General features: G+C 62.8%; 1 protein-coding gene across 3 annotated transcripts; it reads right to left on the reverse strand.

Annotated features, from left to right (window-relative positions):
* Window positions 1-2149: 2149 nt before the first annotated feature.
* On the reverse strand, window positions 2150-12627 carry KCTD17 (potassium channel tetramerization domain containing 17). 3 transcript variants are annotated; one of them, XM_014780972.2, is made up of 7 exons: window positions 12433-12627; window positions 11137-11245; window positions 8719-8810; window positions 7682-7777; window positions 5849-5974; window positions 4456-4519; window positions 2150-3003 (listed from the first exon to the last, which is right to left on the reverse strand). In XM_014780972.2, the coding sequence occupies exons 1-7, from the start codon at window positions 12625-12627 to the stop codon at window positions 2765-2767; spliced, it is 921 nt and encodes a 306-aa protein (XP_014636458.1). In that variant the 3' UTR covers window positions 2150-2764. The 3 variants fall into 3 exon arrangements, with proteins under 3 accessions (XP_014636458.1, XP_014636452.1, XP_087305075.1); XM_014780966.2 differs by lacking the exon at window positions 2150-3003 and adding an exon at window positions 3645-4258; XM_087448949.1 differs by lacking the exon at window positions 2150-3003 and adding an exon at window positions 3645-4258 and having other exon boundaries at window positions 4441-4519.
* Between the last annotated feature and the right edge of the window lie 244 nt (window positions 12628-12871).

The following is a 12871-nucleotide window of genomic DNA, read 5'->3' on the forward strand; positions in this document are numbered from 1 at the left end:
GGAAGGAGAACAGCATGTGCAAAGGCATAAAGTCCCCAAAGAACGTGGCATATGAGGGAACAGGAAGCCATTAGTTAGAACAGAAGTTCAGAGGGGGAGGACTGAAGAGGAATTTGGAGGGGCGAACTGAGATCTAGATGACAAAGAGCTTGGAGTTGAGCTAAGGACTTGACCCTGAGTGCTCTGGGGAGCCATGGAAGGCTCTATAGCAGAGGAGTGACACATGAGGGGACTCACATTTTAGAGCCACCACTGGCACCAGTGTGGAGGGGGCAGCAGCCTGGGGAGGAGGCCACTGCAGAACTCCAGGAAGGAGAGGATGGGGCCTGGACCGAGCGGGGCAGTAGGGATGGACTGGGGGGTTGTTTAGGGTCACCTCAGTAGATGAGGCTGGGCTGAGGAAGGAGTCACCCGGGTCCACTCCCAGGGGTCTGGCCTGAGCAGCTGGGCCAGTGGAGGACCCACTGCCTGCCCTGGGGCACTGGGGAGGGAAAGGCTCTGGGAAGGTGTCATGAACTCGGGGTGCCTCTGGGAGGGAGATGTCCAGGAGGCAGGTGGAGTTTGAGGGAGAGGTCTGGAGGGGGGATTTCAGAGCCACCAACCATGGAAGGTGGTCCAGGGAAGACTGAGGAGTGGGGGACTCAGACTGCAGACATGGGGGCCCTGAGTGGGAGCTGAAGGGTGTGGCCAGAGGCTGGAGGGGATCTGAGAGGAGTCTTAGCAACCAAGGCTGTGGCCGAGTGGGGGTGGTCAGGGAGGGCCGCTGGGCCGGCCCTGGGGTGGCTGGTGCCCTCTCGGCACAGCGGTGGAGGTGAGGAATGGGGGAGTCAGGTGTGGACAAGACTTTCTTGAAGCCCAGCCGGGAGAAGGAAGGGGGAGCCTCAGAGGGGACCTAGACTCGAGGGGATTTCAAAGACAGGGAGCAGCTACGAGTCCTTGGGTGGATGAGCAGGCCTGGGGCTGGCAGAGGGGAGCCGAGCCTGCTGGGCTTCAAGCTCCCCCGCCTGCTGGGTCCCGCCTGCGGGAGACGGAGCAGAGGGAGCCGCCGCTGTGGGGGATGCCTTTGGGGTGGGGACGGGATGTTAAAGTTCCACCCCAGTAGCCTTTCACGGTCCTCAGAGGGGGTTCTCAGAGGGGCAGCAGAACACAGCATTGGGGGCCTTGCTAAAATGCAAATTCATGGCCCCACCCCAGTCTTAATTAGAGTTGGGGGCGGGGGCGGGTAACCTGTTCCTATAACAAGCCTCCTGGTGACTCTCTGCAGGCTGGACACTCTCTGAAGGTGGACACAAAAAGTGAGGTCAGCTTCAGCGAGCACAGTGTCCACGGGGAGGCGGCGAGGCCCCCAGACTCTGAGGGGGGCGGGAGGAGCCTCACCCGGCCCTGAGGAGGACCTCATCCTGGGGGACCGCTGCTCTGCAGGGATGTCCCAGCAGCGCTGAGTTGCTGGGGGCAGAGGGAGCAAGGTGGGGACCAGCAGGAGGAAGGAGGTGAGGGACGTGTTGGGGGCCGTGGGGGGGGCCTGGCTGGAGCCAGGGCCTGGGTGTTGTATTTCCTAGGCCTTGGGGCAGAGGGTGGGGTAGGGAGGGGTGGAGGTGAGGAACAGGAGTCATGGCAGGAAGAGGGGGCATCCTGGGAGGCTAGGATGGAGCACAGGCAGCCTCGGGCAGTGCAGAGTGAAGCCAGTGAGCAGAGAGCCATCGGGCATGGGGTGAGGCTGGGAAGTGGGGGGACAGGGAGCCTGGCTTGGAGGACCTGGACTCCTGATTCCAGGAGCCCAATTCCCTACTCCCTCAGTGCCCTCAACTGGCCTAGGGCTGCCTGGAGGAAGGGACCTGCCTGACTGCAGGGGGCTGGGCCTTAGAAGTTATCTGGTCCAACCTCCCACTTTACAGATGAGGAAACTGAGGCCCAGAGAGGGGCAGGCACTTGCCCAAGTTCCCCTAGCAAGGCGGAGTTGGTGCCCATGTTCAGCCACTAGGCAGCGGATCCAGCCATGGTAACCTGCCCCCGACATACACAGGAGAGTGACAACGGGGCAGGGCCCCCGGCTTTAGGAGAAAGCCCCATTACCTCTGGGTTGTCTACCCCACCTTGAGTTCAGCCCTGTCCCCAGAAGTGGCCCAGAGAAAGAGAGGGAGGCAGCCAGGGCGGCCGAGTCTCCAGGTTTTATTACACGGCGGGTCGGACACAGCTGAGAAGAAAGAACCGAGCCCGGGGAGTCATAAGCGCAGGAGGGCCCCGCGCTCAGCCCCTGCCGCCCGACTGTCCCCTGGGCAGAGGGAGGAGTGTCGCCCTTTCCCTGATCATAAGTTCCTGGGTGGCCCCACTGCCCCTGCTGAGCCACTGCCTGCCCCTCCTGGCCAGGGCACTCCGCACCCCAGAAGACAATGGGGGTGGGAGCAGTCAAGGGGAAGGCCAAGTCACCACCCCTCCTTCCGACAGGGCCAAGCCGCACGGCCTCCATCTCCCACCAATACCTCAATCGCCATTGAGGGCTAAGCAGGGCCTTCCCCCTCCCAGGGAACGGTGAGGGGGCCTGCCCTGTGTCTGGCCCTTTATAGGCTCCCCAAGGGCTTTCGGGGACCTTGGTCCTCTTTGTAGCCTCACAACAACCCTGCGAGGTAGGTGGGGTGGAAGAGTGAACCCATTTGACAGACGGGGAGACTAAGGCTCAGGAGGTGAGGTGATTGGCCCTGGAGGGAGTGTATCTACCATGCAACTGGGGAACCGGGGGAGGGACACAGGGGCCTGGGAGACACAGCTAGACAGCGCCACACTTTGGCCACAGGCAGGCGGCTCTGCCCAGGGGTCCTAGGGCCCACCTCAGGGGGACATCACAGCCCCGCAGGTGCAGACAGAGGTGGCAGCGGGGAGAGCGCTTCCTCCGCCTCGGGCTGGGGGCCCACCCCGCGGTACAAAAATAGAGGATTTCAGATCGGAACCCCAAGTCCCTGGAGGTGATCTGGGGCCTCACATCCGGGCGCCTCTGGTTTGTAACAGCTAGAAAATAAGAGGGGAGGGGCAGGGGGTCGGGGTGGGGTGGTCAGAACACAGGGAGGGGGTGAGAGGGTGGGGCCAGTGAGGAGGGGGTGGTGCAGAGCCAAGAGGGGGGCAGAGAGGAGATTGAAATGGGGGGGGAGAGAGAGGGAGAGAGAAAGAGGTAGGTGAGTCACAGGGTCCCTTCTGGGAGGCGGGAGTGGGGCTGAGGCCCAGAGCAGGTGGATTCAGAGCTAAGGAAGAGGGGGAGCAGGAAGGGGACCCAGCTCGCCCATCTGGGAGCCCCATGCCTGCGCTGGGTGGTGGCCAACTAGGAGGCCAGATCCTGCCAAGACTCTGGCCAGGGGGTCAAAGCCAAGAGAGGCAGGTCACCGCTGCTGTCTCAGGTGAAAGGTCAGAGAGAGCAGCTGTCTGTTCTCACTTTAGAGGCAACTATGGCCCAGAGAGGGACAGTGACTTGCCCAAGGTCACACAGCACGTGGATAAGATTGAGTGGGGGCTTGTGGGCAACTGGCCAGGCCTTTTTCTGCCACACCCCGATCCTCAGCCGGCTCTGGCTGACTCCTCGTAGGCCAAGGGAGTCCAAGTGTGGCCTGTCCTTCCCACCCCCAGAAGCAGGGAACCCAGTGCCATGAGGCTGCGATGCAGGAGCTGCCGGAAGTTGGGCTGAGTCCAAGGAACGGGAGATGAGCACCCTCCTGGCTTCCAGCCCTCCCTCCAGCTCCACTCGGCTACAAACCAGGGACGGCAGCTCTGGGGGCGGGCGAGGGGCCAGGAGAAGCACCCCCTGCAAGTGCAGCCTCAGGTCTGAGGGGGTGCAGACAGGAGCCTGTAAGGAGGAAACGTGAGGAGGCGGCGAGGAGGTGAGGCGCCCACCAGGGCAGAGCGGCCCGGCCTCAGAGGCGCCCGGCGGGGTGGGCAGGCACAGAGGAGGTGCAGCTGCGCCCTTCCTCCCCAGGCTGGGAGGCGGGAGGTGCCAGAGGGGGTGCGGGAGGCAGCAGGCAGGATGCTCTGGGGTGCAGGACCAGGGCACCTGGGTGGAGGGCGCGGGAGGCTGGGACCAGGGCAGCCCCGGGATGGAGGTGGGAGCAGGCGGAGAGGAGACCGGGGCAGGAGCAGAGAGGGAAGAGGCAGGGTGCAGATGAGATCCAGGAGGAGGAGGAGGAGGATGAAGATGAGGCAGGCCCTCCAGCGGGAAGCGGAGGAGGAGGCGGTGGTGGGAGGGAGGAAGGGTTAGCGGGATCCTGAGATGACCGGGCTGCAGAGAGAAAGTGAGAGAAGGGACGGTTATGTAGGTGAGGCGCCAGGCACCGGCTGAGCTACCCTGGTGGGCCCGCCCCCCGCAGGCCCGGCCCCCCGGGTTCTGCAGCTGGCTCCAGCAGGGGGCGGGCAGGAGGCTCCGGCTGGTTAGCAATCACTCTCCTCGGGGGTTGGCTGCACCTTTCTCCTGTGTACCTGCCTCCACCTGCACCTGCACCTCCTCCTCCTGCCGCTGCTCCTCCCGCTGCTCCTCCGTGCTCTGTGGACCAGCCGGCGGACCCAGGGAAGAAAGAGTGGAGAACTAACGCCAGGGCAGGGCCTGCTGGCGGCTGTCCCCTCCGGCCCCCGTCTCAGGGAGGGCGGGTAGGCAAGATGAAGGGGGACCTCAAGGAGGGGGAGGGCTACAGCCAAAGAGTCTGGGGCGTCTTGTCCAGTCCCCTGGGAAGGGACTGGAGAAACCAGGAGAGGACGGGGCCCTGCAGGGGAGGCTCCTGGAGCAGTGTGGCTGCTGTGACGTGCAGCAGGGCTGAGGGACGAGTGGAAGAGGAAGAGGGACAGGGTGTGTGTGGCTGGGGTATCCGTGAGGGGCGCCTGGGAAGGCTTCATTTTAGGAGGGCTGATCCAGAGCAGACAGGAAGCCAGGGAGGGCCCAGGGCAGACAGCACCCAGATCTGGGATGCCAGCAACAGGCTCTGGCCGCCCAGGTCCTGAGGCTTTGGCCCAGAGAGGCAGGAAAAGCAGGCTCATTCGGCATCCTTAGAGGCAGCACCAGCCACTGGCCCCGATGGGGGTGGGGTGGGCAGGGCAAGTCACAGGACGGGGAGGCAGACAGCCGGACAGGAAGCTGCAGTTCATGAGTCTCCATCACACAGGGGCAGGCCCCCAGAAGGAGTGGTCTCCCTTCTTCCCAGCCCGGCTGGGAAGCTTGCTGCCTGCCCCACTGGCCCTACCAAAGGCCCTCGAGGCGTCCGACCAGCTCTGGGTCCAGGGTGGCAGGACCTCCGCTCGGGCCCCACCCCACAGCTGGCTGGTGCTGCCTCAAAGGCCAGGGCAGAAACACAGGGCCAACCCCACAGGGTTCCCGACCCCTCTCCTGCAGAGTGCCTGAGAAGGGAGCATGGGACAGGGGCAGGATTAACAGGCCAGCAGGGGACATCTACCTGCCCCCGGCAAGTAAACTGGCCATTTGGATCCCAGAAGTTCCAAGCTTGATGACACCACAGAGGGGACATGGTCCACCCCTCTCCCTTCTCAGAGAACACAACCAAGGTGCCCAGAGGGGACACAGAGCAGGGCCCATCATGCCCAGACCCCTAGTTCAGTGCACTCTCCCTCATGCCACGCCACCCTGTGGCCACCATGTGGCCACAATTCAAGTGGCATCTACGTCCCCTCTGCCGCGCCCTCGGGATGGTCCCCAGCCTGGGCCTGGGCACCGGCATGAGCAGACAGGACCCTGGGGGGCGTGGGATGGATGGCGTGGCTGTGATGGGGGTTATGCGTGTGCAGCAGGAGGGAGAGAGCAGCAGCAGGGATGGCTAGGTGGAGGGCGGGAGGGGGAGGGGGAGGAGGAGGTTGGGGGGCTCACCTTGGTCTTGCGGCTGGACTCGGAGCTCAGCCCGTGCGGGGAGCTGTACAGCTCCTTGGACACGACGCACAGGAACTCGGCCTGGTCCTCGCTGCCGTAGTTATAGGAGGAGCCGATGTTCACCAGCTGGAGGGGAAGAGCGTGGGGAGAAGGACGACAGGTCGGGATGGGGGGCAGTGGGGAGGGGGGTGGACAGCGGCACTGGCGCGATACCAACATGTCCTGATCTTGGACTTCCCTTCAGGCCCATCCCTGGGTTTCCAGAGGACACTTTGGGCCGGAAGTCAGTCTCCTCCCCCACCCCCACCTATGCATCTGGTCTGTCTGCAGGACCAGCCTCCCCACCTGGCTGGGCCTGATCCCCAGAGGAGGGTGGCAGTATCACTGCTGCTCCAGCCCCGGATCCCACAGGCCACCTTCTGAAGCCAGGCAGAGACCTGTAATGAGCAGGCTGCCCCCGCTGTCTCAGATGCGGCTGAAGCAGCCCCAGAACCAGGTTGCAGGGCGGGGGTTGGCATGGTGGAGCCTCACAGAATATTCTGTTCACTCTTGGAAGCAGAGGTAGAATAGGTTGTCCATTTCTTAGGCCAGAGGGCAAATGACCAGCGGCCCCCGACCTGCCTGTTTGGCCCCTGACAACCCGTGCAATTGCCAGAGACCCCTGTAGGCTCTCAAGAGTGGCCCCACCTGGGTTCTGGGGTCCCTAGAAATAACCACAGCCACAAGGCCCCTTCTGATGGATAAAGGCCGTGCACATGACGGGTCCCCTCAGCCCTCAGGGGCCCTCATCCAGCAGGCAGAGAGAAACATCAGCCCCTTGGGTGGACAAGGCTTGGCGAGGTGGTGACTTGCTGAAGTCCCACAGCCAGGAAGAGGGGAGTGGGGATTAGAATCCGGGATCTCGAGTCCTCTCAGGGGTCTTGTCGACTTAAATCCTTCTAGTAATTTGCATGATGCTAGCCAGCTCCAATGTCTAGAGTCCTACCCTGGGCTAGGGACGTTATCGGTGGTCCTTCTCATCTTCACAACAGTCCTGCAAAGGAAGCACTATTGGCCCACAACACAGATTAGTAGACTGAGGCCCAGAGAGGAGACGTGACTTGCCCCAGGTCTCCCGGCACGTCAGTGGTGAGCTTCGTCCGTACTGCCTGGCCGTCCTGGGGGCCCCGGCCTTCTCCCTTCTGGACCTCCACGTGCAAGGGAGCTTGTGGGTGGGTGCGGATAAAGGGTTAGCCAAACCTGTCTCCTCTAAGGGCAATCTGACCTCGAGTGAACCTGCTGGCTCGTGTCCTCTGGGCACCTGAGAGAGGTGGGACCTCAGCTGTATGACTGGGGCAACCCTGCTTCCGAGAAAAAGTGCTCCTGATTGGGAGGAAGTTGCGGTCACTATAAATACCTCACGGGAAGTCACTGCTCTGGCCTTCCTGGAATGTGGCAACATTGTAACTGGGCGCGTCCCTTGCGGGGACCCTGGAAGCTGTGCCAGTGGAATTGTTACAAGAAGTGTTGACCCACGGTGGGCGGTGCGCTCCCCTATGTGGATCTCGTCTCCTTGCCCCTGAGCTTCCTGGGGGCCAGAGACTCGCTCACACTGCTGTGTAGACCACTGCCCGGTTGCTGGGAGAACTCCCACCCAAGAGGATGCCTGGAACATCCTGTGGCAAGCGCGGCCTCCAGCCTCTCTCCTTCCTGGTCACTCTGCTGGCAGCGTGGCCTCTCCTAGTCTTGTTTAGTTGGACTTGAGAAGACCCCCGGGTGGGGGCTGCCAGAAGGGAGGGCCTGCTCTGCCTGGAGGCTGGCGCGTCCCAGCTGTGGCCCCAGGTCCCGGGCTACCTGCTCGAAGCGCCAGCCGTCGGACATAGTGGAGACCATCTGCGTGAGCTCCTCCTCCTGGCACTGTAGCACGCGGTACACGTGCTTAGGCGGGACCTGCGGGCAGAGGGTGACGTGGCGGGCACCTGTCGGCCCCCAGCTTCTTCTCCTCCCCACCACGTACCCCTAGAAGGAGGGGAGGGCAGGGAGCAGGGAGGGAAGTCGGAGCCACGTTCTGAGTACCTACTATGTGCCAGGTGCTCGACACGCATGCTCTCACTTAATCCTTCCCTATGAGTTGTGGGATTTTCACAGAAGCTCAGGGGCAGAAGCTCAGCTGCTTGCCCCAGGTCACCCAGCTAAAGAGTGGCAGAGCCAGAACGGGAACACGGGTGATACAAGAGGGAAGGCAGGAGGGGCTGGGGGGACGTTCTGGGTCACTAACTGAGGCAGGCCCCCCAGGAGACATGGAGTCTCCCCCTTCGATCTCCTGGGCTGGGAGACGGTACCTCACTACCTGGCCCCCACCCCCCACGTCTCCCCCAGGCAGGCAGAGAATCTCTCCAGCTCCTCCCAGCGACTGGTCCCTTAGGCCCAGGGTCCAGGCTCAGAAATGCCAGCTCCTGCCGCTTGTCCCGTGCCCACCAGGGGACTGCCTGATCCCTCGACATGGACAGTTTACTAATCCTGCACTGCCCCCCCGAGGGCCCCTGTATCTCCACTACGACCTCATTTTGCCTGTGAGGAAGGGAAGGGTGGGCAGTTCTCAGCACCTCTGTACTCCACAAGAGGAAATCAAGGTCCAGAGAGGGGTATGATTGGCCCAAGGTCACACAGCAAACAGAGCCGAGACAGGGACAGAACCCAGCGTCCGTCTCCCAGTCTGGGGCTTTGCTGGCAGTCTGGGAGCTAGACAGCCGCCCCTCCCCTTACAGGCTAGCTCGGCCTCCCCAAGGAAAACACTAGTTCCCCCTCCCCCGCCTCCCTCTCTCTCTCCCCACCTCCCTCTCCCCACCACCCCCTGCCCTGGCCACGGATGCCGCTCCGCTGCTCCCGACCTGCGTGACGGTATAGTCCTTCTCCTCCATCCGGTCTTTGATGATGCGGATCAGCGGGCCGATGTTGTAGAACTCCGCCTCCTCCAGGACCCCTGGTGCAGAGAGAGCAGCCCCCAGGTCACTCCCACTGCCCCATGCCCCGTTCTCCCCTTGTCCCCTCCGCCTCCAAACCCACCTCCCGCTCCAGTCACTCAAGGGTGACGAGCATCTCCGAGTTCAGGGGTCAAGCAAGAGGGAACATTTCCTTCCCTGGATCCCACACTCTCTGTGGAAGGGGCGAGGTGCAGCCACTCGGCCGGCCCTACGTCTGTGCTGTGCTGAGCGTGGTGACCCAGTCCCCTAATCGGGGGGCTGCTCTCTCAAGAGGCAGCAGGCGCGTTGGCACTGGACCCTAGAACGCCACAATGAGAAGGGCCTCAGCTTGCCCCATCAGGTGCTCCCATTTAGGAGGCACATGCTAAGTGCCAGGCATTTCACATTCTTTACTGCAGTTAATTCTCAGAACTAGAAGTACGTACTTTCATCGCCCCAAGTGAACAAACGGGGAAACTGAGGGCCGGAAAGAGAAGCAGCTTGTCCGAGCCCACACAGCCAGTACGCAGCACAGCTGACATTCAAACTCAAGCTCCCCTGACTTAAGAGCCCACTACAAATGCATAATCCTTGTGCACGTGCATCTCCCCACCTGCCGCACATTACAGTTTGTAAAGCCCCTCATGTGCTCATCACAAGCCTCGGGGACATGGGGGAAGCAGGCATTACTGTCCCCATACAGTTAAGGGAACTGAGAGGCTGAGAGACTGAGTCACTGCTCCAGTGAGGTGGAATGGCCCTAGGCCTGGACTCCCCTGGGCTCCTGCAGGGCAAGAATCCTTCTGGTCCTTTCCATGTCTGGCCTCTGGGCTCCCTGGGGACAGGGCCCATGTCTGATCTACCCTGGTGTCCCCAGTGCCCACACAGCCCCTAACACAGAGTAGCCGGTCAGTGAGTGCTGTTGTCTGAGCGCCCCTCATGGGGCCCTGCAGAAGACAGACAACTGACCTCTTGTCACTGGTCCCCGGTGCTGGGCACTGCGCCAAGTGACATGCTTGTGTCAGCTCCTCGTATCCTCACAGCAGCTCAGCAAGGCAGGTGCTACTGTCACCCCATTTCACAGATGTGGGCACGGAGGCACAGAGGGGTAAGTGGCTTTCCCAGTGTCACACGGCTAGGAAGTCTCTCCCCCAGGTGCCCCCGCCCCCTGGGTGGTGCCCAGCCCCGTTTGAAGGTGCCGGGAGTGGCAGGACTTTGAGGACCCAAAACCTGTAACCAGGTGTTGGCTGTGACGCAGCTGGAGTGTTCACTGTCCCTCCCCGAGGAACCTGCTCCCGGGCCCGGGCCACACCCATGGCATCTGTGCTCCCGAGGGGCTGCCAGGGGAGCCATGGGCTCTGCAGAGCCGGTGCCTACAGCAGCCCTGGCCCCTGGGGAGCCACTGGGCTTCTAGGTCACTGTGTCCTACAGGGGTCAGGAGGGGCGACCGTGGGACCGAGTGAGTTGGGATGGGCTGTGCTACACACCCACAGGGTACAAGCGCCCAGACTCATGACATCTGTTGTCCCAAAACACGCTCTCCCCAGTGTAGATCCTCGCCACCACTTTATATAAACGAGTGGAGTCTCAGAAAGGAGAAATGACACGTCCAAGCCGGCCTGGCCGGGTCAGCCACACCCTGTGCCCCAAGGAAGAGTTGACCTGGCACCCACTGTAGTCCCTGCCTCTGGCTGGGACTCTGCCAAGAGGCCCTCCTCCCAGGCACAGCTTCCCCACTCGCTGCTGGGCCCAGCAGTGGGCATCTGCAGGGCCTCAGCCACCCAGGCCTGAGTTTGGACACCAAACTCCAACTGGGGAGCAGGCTCCCTCCTCCCCCGCCTCCACCCACAACCAGCACTGTGCTGCAGAGGCCGCCAGATTTGGGGAAGTCACCAGCTCCACCCACCTGCAGACTGCAAGCCCTCACCAGGCATCTGAGCTACTGGATCACCCAGAGAAAGACTGTCACACCTCTTCCCATCTCCACCCCGTTCACACTTGGCTTCCCACCTGGCTTCCCGGGAGGCCGGGAGAAAGAGCATCCCTGCCCGCAAGGGAGGCTGCCGGCCTCACTGGCTCCCTCTATGCTCTGCCTGTGTGTTCCATCACCTCCCCAGCAGCACCCAGAGAAAGCTGGGGAGTCAGCTTGGCAGAGCCCCTGGGCCCAGCCCCAGCAGAGGCTCTGGGATTCAGCCCTGTCAGGGGTGAGAAGACGTGGGAAACACGGAAGAAAGGAGATGTTCCTCCCTGCTGGGAGACACATCTTGGGCCTCCTCAGAAGGCCCTGGCAGGCTGCAGAGGGCAGGGCTAGGAAGCGAGCCCTGGCCAGTCCCGGGACCAACTCACCCTCCTCAGCCATGTCCTTGTCCAACACCAGCTTGCCGTGACGGAGGAAGTTCAGGATGGGCCCGAAGTAGGTGGGGTCACGGTCAATGAGGTAGGCCCCGGTCTCATCCTGCGGAGGTGAGGGGCACGGGCAGTGAGAGACGAGTGAGGCCTCCCCCTGCCCGACCCGCACATACCCCCCCACTTCAGGCCCATAAAGGACTGGAGGGACGGAGGGAGCAAGCGTAGAGTCTGCTCTTCCCTGAAACCAAGTGGCATGATGGAGCAAAAAGGCTTTGGGGTCAGATACACCTAGGTCCAAATCCTGCCTCTGCCTTTTCCCGACTGTGTGACCTTGGGCCAGTGATCCGGCCTCTCTGACCCTCACTCCTCTCCCCCATAACTAGGGGTGGTTGTGAGCAACCAGGGAGGTCTGAGTGGCACCTGACCCAGAGCAGGACTCAGTGATTTTCCCTCTTAGAGGTTGTTCCCCTGAAGCCAGCCTTACACGGTCTCCGCCAGATCCCCAGTCATTCTGGGGATGTTTACAAGTTTCCAAAGGAGCCGCTATCTCATTGGACACCCTCAGCCTGCAGGGAGGCAGGGCAGACATCAGTGCAACTCTACACAGAGACAGGAGACAGCAAGAGGTGAGGGGACTTGTCCAAGGTCACAGCATCAGAGGGTCAGGAAACAGGAGACAGGGGGCCTTAGAGGTCATCTCCAGGTGCAGCCTCCTCTGGTTACAGACAGGAGGCTGCGCCTGGAGCAGGGAAGGGTCGCCACCAAGGCCATGCAGGCAGTCTGCAGCAGAGCCAGGATGGGAAATCAGAAATGGTGCCCACCAGGCCAACGCTCCTCCCTGATGAAGCCCAGCTCAGAAGGCACCCCAGGACTTCAGCCAGCTCCCTGCACCCCTAGGCCACCCACACCCCAGAGGGCAGGGAGAAGCAGCCTCAGCAACTCCTTCCCCAGTGCGGGAGTCCCATTTGGGAAGGAGGCGAGGCCCTACGTGTCTGTCCGTCCGTCTCCACGGTCCCAAAGAAGAGGAAAGTCCCCATCCACTAGCTTCCTAGGGTGGGCGCCCAGGGCAGAGCTCAGAAGCTCCAAATGGCCGCGGCCTGGCGTTGTCCCGTTGCCAGGGCAATGGGCACATCCCTCACTCGGATCCGCTTCCTCCCCTCTCCTCCGGCCAGTTCTTCCCGTCTCCCGCTCTTGGGAAAACCCAGCCGGGTTCCCAGCCCGGCGGGCAGGCCAGGCCGGACGGCCCCGATCCCGCGCGCAGAGGACCCCCGCCGCCCACCCCGCGGGCCTCACCCGGTCCGACTGCAGCTCCTCCCCCCGGCACAGGCGGCTGAGGAAGGACTTCTGCTCCCGGCACAGCGTCTGCCGGGTGGTGAGGAACACCGTGCCCCCCACGTTGAGCCGCACCCACTTGCCCCAGCCGCCCGCCCCCGCCGGCGGTGCTGCCTCTGCGGCCTCCATCCTCAGCGCTCGCCCCGCCGTCTGCATCCTCGCGCTCCAGGCGGCGGGGGGCGGGCAGGTACCGCGCGCCGGGCATGCCGGGAGCTGTAGTCCGCGCCGCCCGGGCTCGTGCGGCCGGGGGCGAGGGTCCGCGGGTGCCCGCAGCCTGCCTTCTCCAGCCCCACCCGCTTTGCCCTTCCCGGGAGGCCCACAAACCCTGGTTTCTTGAAGAAGCCCTTTGGCCAAATGACTGTGTGTTTGGGGAAGGTCAAGTTCGCGGTCACTGGGAAGA

This window comes from Ceratotherium simum, chromosome 25 (genome assembly GCF_057802395.1).
Source record: "Ceratotherium simum simum isolate JZ-2026a chromosome 25, ASM5780239v1, whole genome shotgun sequence".
Lineage (NCBI taxonomy): Eukaryota > Metazoa > Chordata > Mammalia > Perissodactyla > Rhinocerotidae > Ceratotherium > Ceratotherium simum.